Source organism: Gnatocerus cornutus, chromosome 4 (assembly GCF_029298725.1).
Source record: "Gnatocerus cornutus isolate USDA-ARS CGAHR chromosome 4, icGnaCorn1.1, whole genome shotgun sequence".
In the NCBI taxonomy this organism is placed as follows: domain Eukaryota; kingdom Metazoa; phylum Arthropoda; class Insecta; order Coleoptera; family Tenebrionidae; genus Gnatocerus; species Gnatocerus cornutus.
The window spans coordinates 18,517,782-18,531,962 of record NC_142236.1 but is presented as its reverse complement, the minus strand read 5'-3'; the positions used below and the strand labels follow the sequence as shown (position 1 = coordinate 18,531,962).

Genomic DNA, 14,181 nt, shown 5'->3' with positions numbered 1-14,181 from the left:
TTGTTGAAACGATGACAATGTAAATTTAAATTTAAGTTTGCAGAGTTCGGAGCGATTAAAATTGTTGGAAAGCGTTGATTTTGATCCGAGGCTTTAACTAGAGTTTCTAAGTTTTGAGGAGGAAAAAATGGGAGATAGGAGGGGCGCGTGCGGCGACACAAAAATGGGAAGTTTGAGATAAGGAAATTCAAACTTTTTTATGGCAAACTTTGGCTCGGAGAGAATATTTTCCATATATCCAATTAAAGCAGGAAGGAATATAAAATTTCGGAAATTTTGATTTTAAAATTAATTATTAAAATGAAGATTTTTAGAGATTTTAAAAAATGCAAACAAAAAAAACCAAAAAACTGATTAAAATATATTCAAAATAATGAGATTGCAGTTCAGAAAACAAAAAAAATATGGAAAGAATGTAAAACAATCCGGGGATTCAGATCAATCAAAAGGAAGTATTCAAACGAAAGATAAATATACAAAATAAATAGAAAATTTACTACAAAATAAGAAAAACAATAAAAAGAAAACAAAAGAAATTTATCCAAGGTGTATCTAAATAGAGATAAACCCAACAAATTAAATAAAGAAGCTGAAAATTCTGAAGGATAAAACACAAAAATAAAACCAAAGAAAAAATCAAAGTACAAAAGGCAAGAGTAACCCTAGAGAATAAATGTTAAGAAAGAACGCAAAAATTATTTCGCATATTGAAAGCAAAGTAAATAGAATAAAAGTAATAAAAATTAATGACAAGCATTTAATACATGTAAATAATTAAGAAAGAAAAGAAAGAATAATCTTGATAATCATTTTTCAAATCTATAAAATTTAAGAAATTGAATGAAAGAACAAAGGAATGTTAAAATTAGCAGTTTTACTTTATAGAGAAAGAACTTAAAAGGATACAGGTCATTAAACTTGTTTAGATTTTAGGCAAAATGACGCCATCTTTTGATTGGATTTAGAACATAAAAAATAAAAAAATCTCAAAAGATTGGTTTATTTTTTAAATTTCCCGCAAATTTACATTTTAGAGGTAGAATCTAAAAAGTCAATGGTCATTTTACATGTTTTTAGATCGAATTCAAAACTTCCAAAATCAAAAATTTTAGAATTTTGGCTTATTTTTTTTAATTTCTCGCAATTTAAAATTTTTAGTGGTGAAATTTGACAGGTCAATTGTCATTTTACTTATGTAAATTTTACGAAGTTTTAAAATCGCGCCATTTTTAAATTGGATTTAAAATATCGAAAATAAAAAATGTCAGAATTTTGGTTTATTTTTGAAAGTTCTCGCTTTTCTAAATTTTTTGAAATGGAATTTAAAAAGTGAATTGTTTTACTTATTTAATTAAATAAACTCCAGGCAATTTTAAAATAGCAAAATTTATTTAAAATTCCTGAATATTTGTTTATTTTTTAAATTTCTTGCAATTTCAATTTTTTTATGGTGGAATAGTCATTTTACATGTGTAAATTTCTGGCAGACTCAAAATAGCGCCATTTTTATATCGAATTTAGAACATCAAAAATCAAAAATTTCAGAATTTTTCTTTATTTTTTATTTCCCACATTTTGAAATTTGCAGGGGTTAAACACAGAAAGTCAATTGTCATTTTATTTATTTAAATTTTCGGCAATTTCAAATTAGCGTTTCTTTACAACTTTAGAAAATTTAAAAAAATTTTGAATTTTAACTTGAAAATTTTTTGCCATTTTATATGTTTTTATGTCAAATTTAGAAGAGCATTTGTTTTTTACTTGTTTAAATTTCCGCTAATTTCAAAGAGGCGCTATTTTTAGATCGGATTTAGGACATCAAAAGTCAAAAATCTTAGAAATTTTGTTTTCACTGATATAGAACTTGGGTTAATTGTCATTGTACTTGTTTAAATTTTCAGCAATCTAAAAAATGGCACAATTTTCAGATTAAAATTAGAACATCCAAAATCAAAATTTTTAGAGTTGTTGCTTATTTATTATTTATTTTCAGCAATTTTAATTTACAGAGATGGAATTTAAAAAGTCAGTTGTTATTTTTCTTTGTTAAATTTGCAGCAATTTTAAAACAGCTTCAATTTTAGATTTGATTTAGAACAATGAAAATAAAAAATCTCAAAATTAGCTAATTTTTCAAATTTCTCAATTTCAATTTTACAGAGGTAGAAATTAGGTTTATTGTTGTTTTACTTGGCTAAATAAATATCTAAAAATGGCATCTTTTAGATCGGATTTAGAACATCGAAAATCAAAATTTTTAGAATTTTAGGTATTTTTTTAATTCTGGCAATTTTTAATTTTTAAAAAATTTAAAAGGTTAGTTGTCACTTTACTTGTTCAAGTTTCCAGCAATCTTAAGTTAGCGCCACTTTTGGAATTCAAAAATTTTAGATTTATAGCTTGTTTTTCAAATTTTTCTCAATTTTAAATTTGTAGAAGTGGAATTTAAAAGGTCAATTAATATTTTACTTGTTTAAATTTTAGGCAATCGCAAAATGGCACAATTTTTAGATCGGATTTAGAACTTCGAAACCCAAAATTTTGATTTATTTTTTAAATTTCTCGCAATTTTTAATTCGCAAAGATTAAATTACAAAGATAAATTGTTGTTTTACTTGTGAACATTTCCGGTAATCGAAAGTTGACGTCAATTTTAAATCAGATGTAGCACATATAAAACCTTAACTTTTAGTGAATTTTGACTTATTTTTTTTAATTTTAAATCTTTCGCAATTTCATATTTGCAAATTTAAAAAGTTAATTGTCAATTTGCTTGTTTTAATTTCCAACAATCACAAGGTGCACTTTTTAGATTGGAATTAAAACATAAAAAATATATTTTTTTATACTTTTGGCTTATTTTGTAATTTTTTCGCAATTTCAAATTTATAGAGGTAGAAATGAAAAAGTCAATTGTTATTTTACTTGTTTAAATTTCAAGTAATGTCAAAAATTGCGTCGTTTTTAGATTGGATTGATAACATCAAAAATCAACATTTTTAGAATTTTGGCTTTTTGTCCAAATTTCTTGCAATTTTAAATAGACAGTGGTGGAATTTATAAGGTCAATTGTCAGTTTACTTGTTTAAATTTCCGGTTATTCTAAGAAGACGCTTTTTTAGAACAAATTTAGAACATAGAAATTTAAAAGTTTCAGAATTTTGACTTTTTCTCAGATCGAATTTAGATAGCTGTCATTTTACTTGTTTAGACTTCCGCCAATCTCAAAATTGCGCCATTTTTAGATCGAATTTAGAACATTAAAAATCGTAGCCGTAAAATAAAATTTAAAGTAATTAAAAAAAACTCGAAAAAAATATAAAACGGTAAACAAACATTTTAAAACAAACAAAAACTTAAAAAAAGCGACAATAATACCAAAATTAAACTTAAAATGCACTTTACAATAAAAAAAGATTTCGCGTATTCCTTTTCTATGGTCGTTGTGTTGTATGCACTTGTAATTTTATGGTGCAAAGTGCGCCATCGTAAATTATTCCTCAAGCTCAAGACAATAAAAACGAGACATCTGTAATTGAAGTTGCTAGAATTCTTAAAGAAGCAATTACTTCATTCTTGCACGAAACTGTGTTCCTCAAAATATTACATAGTTTTATTATTTACCTACTCGTATAAAATTAAATTAAGTCTTTGTGGTATAATTCTTATTCCAGTTACAACCCGCACAAAGTGCTCTTTATCAGCCTTTCCACTTTTCATGTCAACAACAGCTCAGACAGAAGACCGATGTTATTTTCGGCGCTACAAAACCTTAAAACGAAAATCCCAAAAATTTAACTTGCTGACAGACCGTGAAAGAGAATACATAAATAATAACCGCTAATTATAATCATCAATCTTTTTGTTTGTCTCGAATCTTTCTTTCCTGTCACTGTATTCCAATGAGCGCTTTTAATATTCGGCTTTGAAAATATAATAGCAATAGCTAATCAATTCTGTCAAAAAAATACGATGAAAATTTTAGTACGGTAAAATTGTAAATGAGTGAAAAAAATAAATTTGGGCGTGATCAACCGTTTTTATTATCCCAGGACGTTGACATTAATAAACTAATAAAAAACGTGTTTTTTTATCACTGTTCAACGTACCTTCAGTCAGAAAAAGTGTCGAATAAAGTCCGTTTTTACCTCCTCATGGCACTGCTGGACCACCACCTGTAACAATACAAAACGGACTGAATAAGCAAGCATACATTATCATATAATTCTTTTTTATTACTGACGTGTTTCACCTATAAGGTTATAAATGCTTCGTGAAGGAAATACGTTAGATGCAAATTATGGCCCACATGAAATTCCGGCGATTTTGGTTGTGTTTACTTTGTACAGGTTCAGGGTCAAAATTTTGTCATTTATCAGACGTGAATTGTGCAGTGACAGACAGGTCTGTGCGATATTGCAATGTAAACAAGTAAATAAAGTTGGCGGTATAAATATTCAAAACGGGGAGCGAAGAGAAATTTTCGGTGTTCTATTTCTACGCTTTAAACTAATTTATTTTATGATCGGTTGTATAATCTATGTTTTACCATATTATCTCGTTTTGAGTCCATAAAGTGACGTTCGTGATTATAAAGTAAAACAGCCGTTTGTTAGTGTCAAATAATTTTTAATAAACTAATGCTAAATTTCAATTTCACCTCCTGTATCTAAATCGCATTCTTTTAAAAGAAAATTGTTTTTACTACAATCGAAGATAAAACCTTGTATGTAATTTGTACATAATTAAGCTTAGTAGATTTTCTGATAGTATATTAGACTTTGTAAGAAATTATTGCTTGTTTTTTCTATAACTTATTAAGTTGTGGAATAATAAAGCAAGCGTGTGTACGTTTTGATCACTTTATGAGAGCGAGACGGACTGAACAGAAATGATACGAGGTGTTTATAAATGTTTCTAGCATCAAGGGTGGCTTTGAAATGTCGAAGAAATTTGCCGCTTATTACAAATGTGGTTTTAGAGTTTTCAACAGACATTTGCAGTTAACCTCATCATAGAGCAAAATTAATTTAAAAAAAAAAGCTTTACTTACGGTTTTAAACCTGAAAATCAAAGACTTATATTTCATACCAATTGATAGTGTGGCCCCTATTTTAGTGTTAATAGTATATTACGCAACGTGTGGGGTAAGAAGCCAATTACCCACGAGGGGAAAAATTGTGCGCGAGGCGAAGCCGAGCGCAATAATTCCACGAGAGGGTAATTGGCCTTACCCCCGAGTCGCGTACTATACTTTTTCTACGACTCCCTTTCTCGCAACCTTCCTTCTAATTTTTGTTTCGATAAATGACAACTAAAGTCGAATTTTACATGATTTTTATTAAATGTTGGCAATTGAAATATTTATAATAAGTATCAACTAAAAAAAAACAAAGAACAATTTTCATAAATTATGAACAACCTTGGAAATTTTTATTTGTTAAAATTAATAGTAAAGTTAGAACAATTTTTTATTATAAATGGTGCAAGAGATTTGGTTAGCTCAGTATTCAACGCGAAACAATTTGTGAAAGTTTCTGCTTCATCCGTGGCAGTTTCTAATTCGCTGAAATTCAGAGATGTAGTGCAAGTAGCCATGGATGTAGAAGGTAACCCGTCTTGAACTTGCGCCAGTCCTACGGATTCCAGTATTTTTTTGGAAGTTGCTGTCTTATTTGCCATTGAATCATCGACGTATCCTTCTGCAACCGCAGAGGATTTCCATCCTCCGTGTCTTTTCAATGCAAACAAGTCACCTCCAGCGTCAACCAAAATTGTAGCAGAAGTTCTTCTAAGGCAGTGGCCAGTATAGAGTTCAGGTGTTAGCAAACCTAAGTATTGGGCTATTTTCTTCGGGACATCAGCCAATTTATTTATTCCTACCACTTGCCTACTCATTTTTCCTTTTTGATAATTTAAGAATAATTGAGAAATATTATGATCCTGTATTTGTTTCCGAAGATTTATATACTTCTTGCAAATATGACAAAATTGTCCGGAAACCACAAACGATCGAGATATTTTAGTTTTGCTATTAGGTATTTTTACTATAAGGTTTGATTCTGAATCTTCCATATCTGCGAGTATCATTTTTTTCAGTTCTTGTGCCCTGCAAGCCCCAGTAATTCCAATAATCAGGACTGTTTTTGTAAACAGGTGTTCTAAATTAGGAGCATCCTTCAGAAAAGTATTAATTTTTTGAGCCGTTAGAATTTTTGATTTTTTACTCTTGAATCCATCCGATTGTCTCTTTAAGAAAGCCCGTAATTTCTGGTAGTTTGCAATATTTAGGTCGTGTTTGATGCTTAACATGGTTCTTAACATTGAATAAAAAGCCCACAGGGACGAAGGTTTGAAATCTTGTTTCAACTTGCCAAAATACGCCAGTAAAATATTCTCGGAGAAAGATGCCACTCCGTTGTCCGCACGCCAGGTCATGAACTTGCTGAACACCGACTTGTACCGCTCTTTTGACTTTTTCGGAATCAGATCATCAGTTGCACTAACTGCTTGTGCTGCAATTTCGGGGGCCGTAGCTTGCAATTCACACTCGAAGTCACTCATCATGATGAAATATACAAATACAAATTGCAAATGTCAATTTTGACAAATTTTTATGACATCCACAGCAACTGCTATTCCTCTGTACTATTATGTAATTATATATATTACCCACTGGTCATTACATTGCAGTGTGTGTAACCATGGATTTACTTCGAAGGACAATCGTTTGTAATTTATAGATTACTATAACAGGAGTAGAAAAAGAGTATGTACACATTGAGCAGTGTATTGTACTATGCTAGGAAATTTTGGAAAAGTTGGTATTACTTGGAAAGTAATGAAGTGGAGGGGGATGACGCAGTCAAAGTTTTAATTGTTGGCATTTTCTGGCTTTCAAAAAGTAAGCGGATGAAAATGCTTGCGCCAACGTTAAAAAAAGCAATTTCGGTCTTCATTACCAATGTGTAAGTTGACATTTACGGTTTCACATGAGGGTCATTATTTTGTTTAAAATTTTAGAGCATAAACTATAGACGAGAGTTCAATTGTTACAAAGGAATATTGTCTGGCCACCATAAACTTCACTGTTCTGTAAGTTTCACCATTCAAGAAAGGTAGACCTAATGTTTGGTGTATTTCAGGCCACATTCAATTTCTTTCTATTTGATAGTTTGGTTATTGCAAAGTTTGTTTGGTGTACACATACGATATCGTTAAAAAAAGTGATCACTCTTGTAAAGGAAAACACTTTTGGAACCGTCTAATTGCTACAAATCTTAAAAATGCACCATTAAAGGGACACAACTTTGTTAAACTTCTTTGCAATGGGAAGTTTTGTGCTGACAACCGATCTCAGAGTGAATCCCATGACAATTGGTCATAATTTGAAAAAAGACGACATTTTATTTCCTACACTAAATCAACATGAAATCTTTGATATGTGAGGTATAGACGTATTCAAATTCAGCAACTCAAAATCCTCGATGGTTGAGGTAATTAGAATTTACCTAAACGAATTGAACACTTTATAGTTGACTATGTAAACATTAAAAGCTTTGCTAAATTCTCCATGTGTTTCACTTCTAACCAGTTCTTCTAATAAGTTAACAACTTAAATATTTCAGTCATACGACTTTATAATTTCATTGTCAACAACTAGAAAAAGAATCCACTTCTTTGAAAACCATTCAAAAGCCATTCCAATTTTGAAATAACTTCAAATTTCCGTAAATACGGGAGCCAATTGTCAATGTTTACAAATGATGCCGTTTCTGTCAAAGTGCTGTCAGACAAGGTCGTCAACTTTTGGTGTATAAAAATGTCCCTATGAAGTACATTCCTCCACACAATTTTTTGGGATAGTCCCAAATTTCGGGCCAAGTTTGACATTTGGACCTCACTATCAATTGGTATGAAGTATAAGCCCGTTTGCACCGGTTACAGTTAAGTCTAAAGATTAAGTTAAACGCAGATTAACTTATAGATTGCGTTGCATCGGTTCCTAATCTTTCATAAATGACATCTATCTGTCAGTTAATTTAATCCCTGAAGAAGGTACGGTTTAAAACTTAAATATAAAGTAATTGTTAATATTTTGTAAAAATTGACTTCAAAAAGTGCCGAAATGGCTTTTATTTATAATAATTTCAATGTAATGGTGTTGGACGACGACGACCTTAAAGAAATAGATTTCATTTTAAATGGCTTACCGCGGCAAGTATATACAAGAAATAACAGTTTCGACCCGTACGACGACGCAAATTTTAGAAAAAGATTTCGTTTATCGATGGCTTGTTGCTTAAGGTTGTTAATGTTGAGAGAAGAACGTTTGGAGTGCCCTTACGATAGGTGCGAATTCATGTCGCTTTTTTAATCGACATCGTTAATTCAAACCTAGCACCTCTTTTCGTTTGATCTAACGACACTGAACCTCCGCCCGTTTTCATGATTTCTCTTTTCTCCGTCGCAGCAAAATTTCTAATCACTTTTTTCTTATTTTCGTAAAATCTTTTTAATACTTCTTTACTGCGCCGAACATTTAGGATATTTTGAGCAATAAATTCATCAGTGATTTGATTCCATACATTCCTTTTGTTTCCAAGAGCAAGAATCAGTTTTTTTTTTATTTTCTATTACATTATCATACTTTTTGACCAAGCTCAAACACAACACTTTTTCGTCTGGTGTAAAATTCATCCAGCAAATTCGTTTTGCTTGCAATTCCTATAACACGAGCAACGTAAACTTAGATGAAAAGTAGAGGAAATTGTACCATTATCATTTTAAATCACTTTAACTTCTGGCTTTTCTCTAATAATTTTTTTCAAAATGTACAACACTGTCCGTTACCTTACGTTACCTTCAGTTAGTTAACTGGCAGATCGAAAAGTGTGGTGCAACGCAATTTAACTTTAACGAAAGCTTAACTTTAACTAACGTTTAGTCAATCCAAACCTTTAACTGTAACCGGTGCAAACGGGCATGAGACACAAAATCATAACTAAAACGTCGTTGACGTTACATTTTAAGTGTAGTTAAACATAGTTATACAGGGTGTTATGGAAATGAGTACACAAAATTAAACTGGTAAGAGAACTCACCATTTGCAACAACTTTTCTTAATAATTTTTTTTCGAAATCGCATGTTTTTAAACTAATTTGTCCCCCCCATATTTTGACGAGTCGCCTACCTACCACTGAATTGCTATAAAATTAAAGAACATAAAAGCACAAAAAACTCTGCGTTATCAGTCCGCCCGTAAGAAACTTTATTAATGGCTATTCTAAACTAATTTGGGGAGCGGGGGGCGGTGGTTTTCGAACTATTTAGTTTAAGATAAACTAAAAAAAATTGGGAATTTACATAAATTTTATTCAAAAAATTCATAACACTGTTATGAAATTAAATACACAAAATTTAACTGGTTAGATCGCATCAAGATTTCCGACTTTTCTAGGTATTTTTTTTCCGTAAACGCATTTTGGTTTTCGTCTTTTCCCGCCCTTAATTTGGCAAGCCATTCGATGTCTCTAAATAAATGTACTTTCATTTTCAAAACGAGGTTTTTTGACTTAAACCTTATCACAACTTTTTGTCACAAAAACGACTGATCAGCTGTAGTTTAATTAAAAACGCTCAGTTTGTCGTGAATTTTCACAGTGTCAAAGCTATTAGATTGTTCTTAAAGTGCAAAAGGTGCTACAAAATGGTTTATACCCATGGAATACACGGATATGGTGCTTCTGTATGGGGAAGTTCGGGTCAATGCCCGGGAGGCAAAGCGTCTGACAGTGCCCGTTTCCCAGATCGACGAAGTCCAAACGAACGTACGTTTGTTGGAGCAGTCCAGCATTCGCGTGATTTTGGAAAATTTCAAACTCCTAATCATAATCGTGGCCGCCAACGGGCTGAGCAAGTGGTGGATCTGGAACCCGCAATTTTGGATGCTGTTGCCGAAGAACCCAACATCAGTGTTCGTCGATTGGCACTTCGTATGGGTATTTCGACCTTTATTGTATGGAGAAAGGTTTCCACCCATACCACGTCCAGCGTGTGCAAGCACTGGAGGCTGAAGATCCCCCGAGACGGTTCTAGTTTTGCCAGTGGTTTCAATGGAAATTGACTGAAGAGCCAGGTTTTCTGAGCTACATCATCTTCACAGATGAGGCAGGGTTTACACGCGATGATGTTTTTAATATCCCTAACACACACATATGGGCCGACGAAAATCCACACGAGATTATTCAAAGACGCTTCCAACGCCGGTTTTCTATTAATGTGTGGGCTGGTTTACTTGTAGACCAGTTAATTGGACCATACATTTTGCCCAATCGTTTAACGGGTGCAGCGTATTTAGATTTTCTGCAAAATGTATTTAATGATCTCCTGGAAACTGTGCCGCTAGCGAGACGTCGGGATATGTGGTTCCTGCACGATGGTGCCCCCCCACATTATGCTAGAGATGTGTTCCAATGGCTAAATGTGCACTTCGAAAACAAGTGGATCAGTAGAAATGGACCAGTGTTGTGGCCCCCTCGTTCGCCAGACTTAAATTCCTGTGATTTTTTCTTGTGGGGGCATATGAAACAGTTAGTGTACGCAAACCCCGTGGATTCAGTGGAAGAATTAAGTGAACGTGTAAGTGCTGTGGCTGAAACAATTCGCCAAAACCCCGCGATGATTGTGAGAACACAAACTTCAATGGCCCGGAGAATTCAGGCATGCATTGATAGTGAAGGACGGCATTTGGAGCATTTTTTATAAACAAATTTGGCACTCCTGTACAATTGTGCTTTTGTGAATTTAGTATTGTTTTTTTTCGTACAAACAAATGAACGGCGAAGTATCAACGGGATGTAAACACCCGTTTTTATGAAGCATTGGTTTTTGTCGCATAAATGAAGGTTAGTATCTTTAATGCATAGGCGGGTAACGCTTTTCACAGCAAATTTTCATGGATTTTTAATTCGAAAACGAAAGCATTTTAGATTTTTTTTTATTAAGAAAAGTTGTTGCATATGGTGAGTTCTCTTACCAGTTTAATTTTGTATACTCATTTCCATAACACCCTGTATTCATTTTAAAAACAAAGCGTTTTGTCAATTATTTTCAAAATGACCCTGTACTTTAGATATCAGTCAAAGTGAGAAATACTTTTTTGCAAAAGTCATTTTTAACAATTTACTCAATGTGTTTTTCGGGCGGTATGTCAGACTTACTTGGTTGTCAAGTCGGTAAATCTCTTTGGAAACCATGGGCGGTAAAGTAAAAGTTCAACAAACTCACGCAACTACAAAGTTTTTTTGAGATTGGAGGCAGTAGAATTGTGGAAATATCAAATCCTTCGGCATCAGAATTTTCGCCCATATCCCTCAAGATTAGCAGTTTTATTACACAAAAACAAAATACTAAATTTGCTGACAATAGGTTGACAGCGGTTGACAGCATTGCAACCAAATCAAGGAGGAGATTGTCAAGGAATATATTCAACTCACAGACCTTTGCATGAAGCAAAACATTTTTCAATTTTCCGGGAATTTCTTTTTCCAGCATGAAGGCACGGCAATGGGTTATTTATTGTCTCCGTTCATTGCTGACCTTTTCATGAGCCGCTTTGAAAAGGAACTTGAATCTGAGCTTGAATATTTTTCAAAAATCTGGGTTAGGTATGTGGACGATATTTTTGTCATTTTTGATACAAACAAGTCAAATATTGATGACTTTTTAATCAAAATAAATAACCGTTATCCAACGATAAAATTTACTTGCGAAATAGAGAAAGACGGAAAACTCCATTTTTAGACACAATTGTAATTAAAAATAAGAACATATTAGAGTTTGATGTTTATAGGATGGAAACCAGTACTCTTCGCTACATCACTGCAGACTCCCTTCATTATCCTCAACATAAGATGGCAAGTCTAAATTTTCTTGTTTACCGGCTTTTGAATTTTTCATTAAACAAATTCAGATTCACAAAGGAATTAAAATTAATTAAAGATGCTGCCAGGTGTAACGGTTTCGATCTCAATATTGTTGATAAAATAGTTAGAAAATTTAGATTTAAGAAATTGGTCAATGAATGTTCTACTTTTCAGAAAACATCTAAAGAGACTTCTTTTGTAACAATTCCTTACTCACCTTCAGTGACAAAGGGACTGGAAAGAATTTTCCAGGGTTTGGATCTGAAAGTAGTTTTTACTTCGGGTGCAAGCCTCCAAAGTCTTCTAGGTAATCCTAAAGACCGAGTAGAAACAACAGAAAAGTCGGGGATTTATGAAATTAAATGTAAAGATTGTGATCAGAAATATATTGGGCAAACAAGAAGGTCAACATGTTGCGTTGCCCAACATGTTTTTGACAATGACCACCACATTGATGAAAGTTGTCTTCGTTTAATTAAAAATGTAAATAATTGTAAATTTCTAGACATTTATGAAAGTCTAGAAATATTTAGGAACAAAAAAGTAATAATGAACTCAGACAACGGCCCCATCCCCTCCTCCTCCCTCTACTCGCTTCTACCTACGCCAAAGGGTGCGCGTCGACAAGCTTTTAGTATACAGGGTGTCCCAGAACTCGCGCAGGACCCTTTATCAATGGATGCAAATGTTAAATTTGAAACGAACTGCACAAGAAAAAGTGTAAAATAATGTTTAGTATTCAAATAAAAACGGTTTTACTTCAACCAATCAAATCTTTTTCTCGAAAGGTATTTTCAAAAAGTTAGTGCGTTTCCTTAGAAACATTTATGCGAATTGTTGAAAAAAAAATATCCATAAATTGTTTGATCAACTTTGGTGTGTTCTGTCACAATGACATTTAACCTAAAAGTAACTAAACTTAACTAAACCAAAAGAAACGAATCGAAATTAAATTAAACTAACTAAACTAACTAAATGAAGTGTTCGAAGTGACCACCACCAATTTTAATACAAAGCCTTGTCTTCCTAATAAATTGTTTCTGGCATTTGCCAACATTTGTTGTGTTACTTCAGCCATCGCCTGTGTCGCAAAATATCAACATTTTTTACTGGCGCACGGTAAACACAGTTTTTAACGTAAACCCACAAAAAAAATCTAAAGGTCTGAGATCTGGGGATCTGGCGGGCCAAGATATTGGACCTCCGCGCCCTACCCAGCGATTTGGATATTGTTTATTTAAATTTTTTTTAACACTAAGTGCACAATGGATTGGTGCTCCATTATGCTGATACCAGTGATAATTAATAATTCCTCCTATGTATTTTTCCGGCAGTTTTGATATTGCTAAGCAACAAGTAAAGTGTAGTTCAGGTATAATTAGTTGAAAGTTTGTGATTGGTCAACTTTAAATTGATCTAGTTCAAAATCTAATAACCTAAAACATTTTTTTTTGCAAATTCATATACAAGTAACTATACAGAACCTGTGGTTAACGGGTCCTGCGCGAGTTCTGGGACACTCTGTATAAGGACGAATTATTTGTTAGTTTTTAGTTTAATCATCGCTCTGATGATGATAGCATTGCTATCGAAACGCGCGTCAGCATTTTTTGTAAAAATTTGGTGTTTGGGAAAAAATTGTAATTTTAATAACCAAATCAAGGACAACTATTTTTATACAGGGTCCGGCAACACTTGTGTCCACTCCTAAAATCGTCTTTAATTTTAAAGATAAAATTTTGAAAATTTGCATACGCTTATAGTTGACAAGGTTCTAGAAGCTGACACAAAAATTTGTTTTGATATCACGGTTTCTTTGGCGTCGCGACGCCTAAAAAGTTTAATTTTTAGCGATTTTTGGGTTTTTTGAGGTAATATTAGCGAATTCAATTTTTTTTCAACATAACTGTAATACAAATCTTTGAGTTTTTATTTTAAATCTACTTCAAATGGTGTTTAAAATTTGCGAAAAAAACGCTGTTTTATCAAGTTAGTTTTCAACATTTTGACGGTGCAGTGACAAACTACGTTTACACCAAAATTTCACAAGTCACTTCATTCACTCATATGAAGGTGAATTTTGATTAGCTCGGGTATGTTGCACGTTCTGGACACTAGAAATCGTCAATTAACATCGACAAAGCGACAATTTCGCCAAGTAAGACTTTTGTTACCTTCTAAAACGAACCAAAGAATAGATGTCATTTGTGACACAAGATGTTGACAGATGGGTGTAAACGTAGTTCCCAATTT

The 14,181-nt window shown here is 32.7% G+C and overlaps 3 protein-coding genes across 8 annotated transcripts in view; 2 read left to right on the top strand and 1 right to left on the bottom strand.

Annotated features, from left to right (window-relative positions):
* Positions 1-14,181, top strand: part of LOC148176520 (pyrokinin-1 receptor-like) — a 172,210-nt gene that overhangs the window by 73,563 nt on the left and 84,466 nt on the right. The window lies entirely within an intron of this gene.
* Positions 1-14,181, bottom strand: part of LOC148176522 (pyrokinin-1 receptor-like) — a 146,398-nt gene that overhangs the window by 88,294 nt on the left and 43,923 nt on the right. For 2 of the 3 annotated variants that reach the window (XM_088033647.1, XM_088033650.1), the window contains exon 1: positions 4,110-4,217. The gene's annotated coding sequence lies outside the window, so the exon portion shown is untranslated. Of the gene's footprint in view, positions 1-4,109; positions 4,218-14,181 lie in introns of those variants that run through there. The other variant, XM_088033648.1, reaches the window with a different exon arrangement.
* On the top strand, positions 9,724-10,768 carry LOC148176523 (uncharacterized). The gene is made up of 2 exons (XM_088035128.1): positions 9,724-10,002; positions 10,100-10,768. Exons 1-2 carry the CDS (start codon positions 9,724-9,726, stop codon positions 10,766-10,768), a joined length of 948 nt encoding a protein of 315 aa, XP_087891254.1.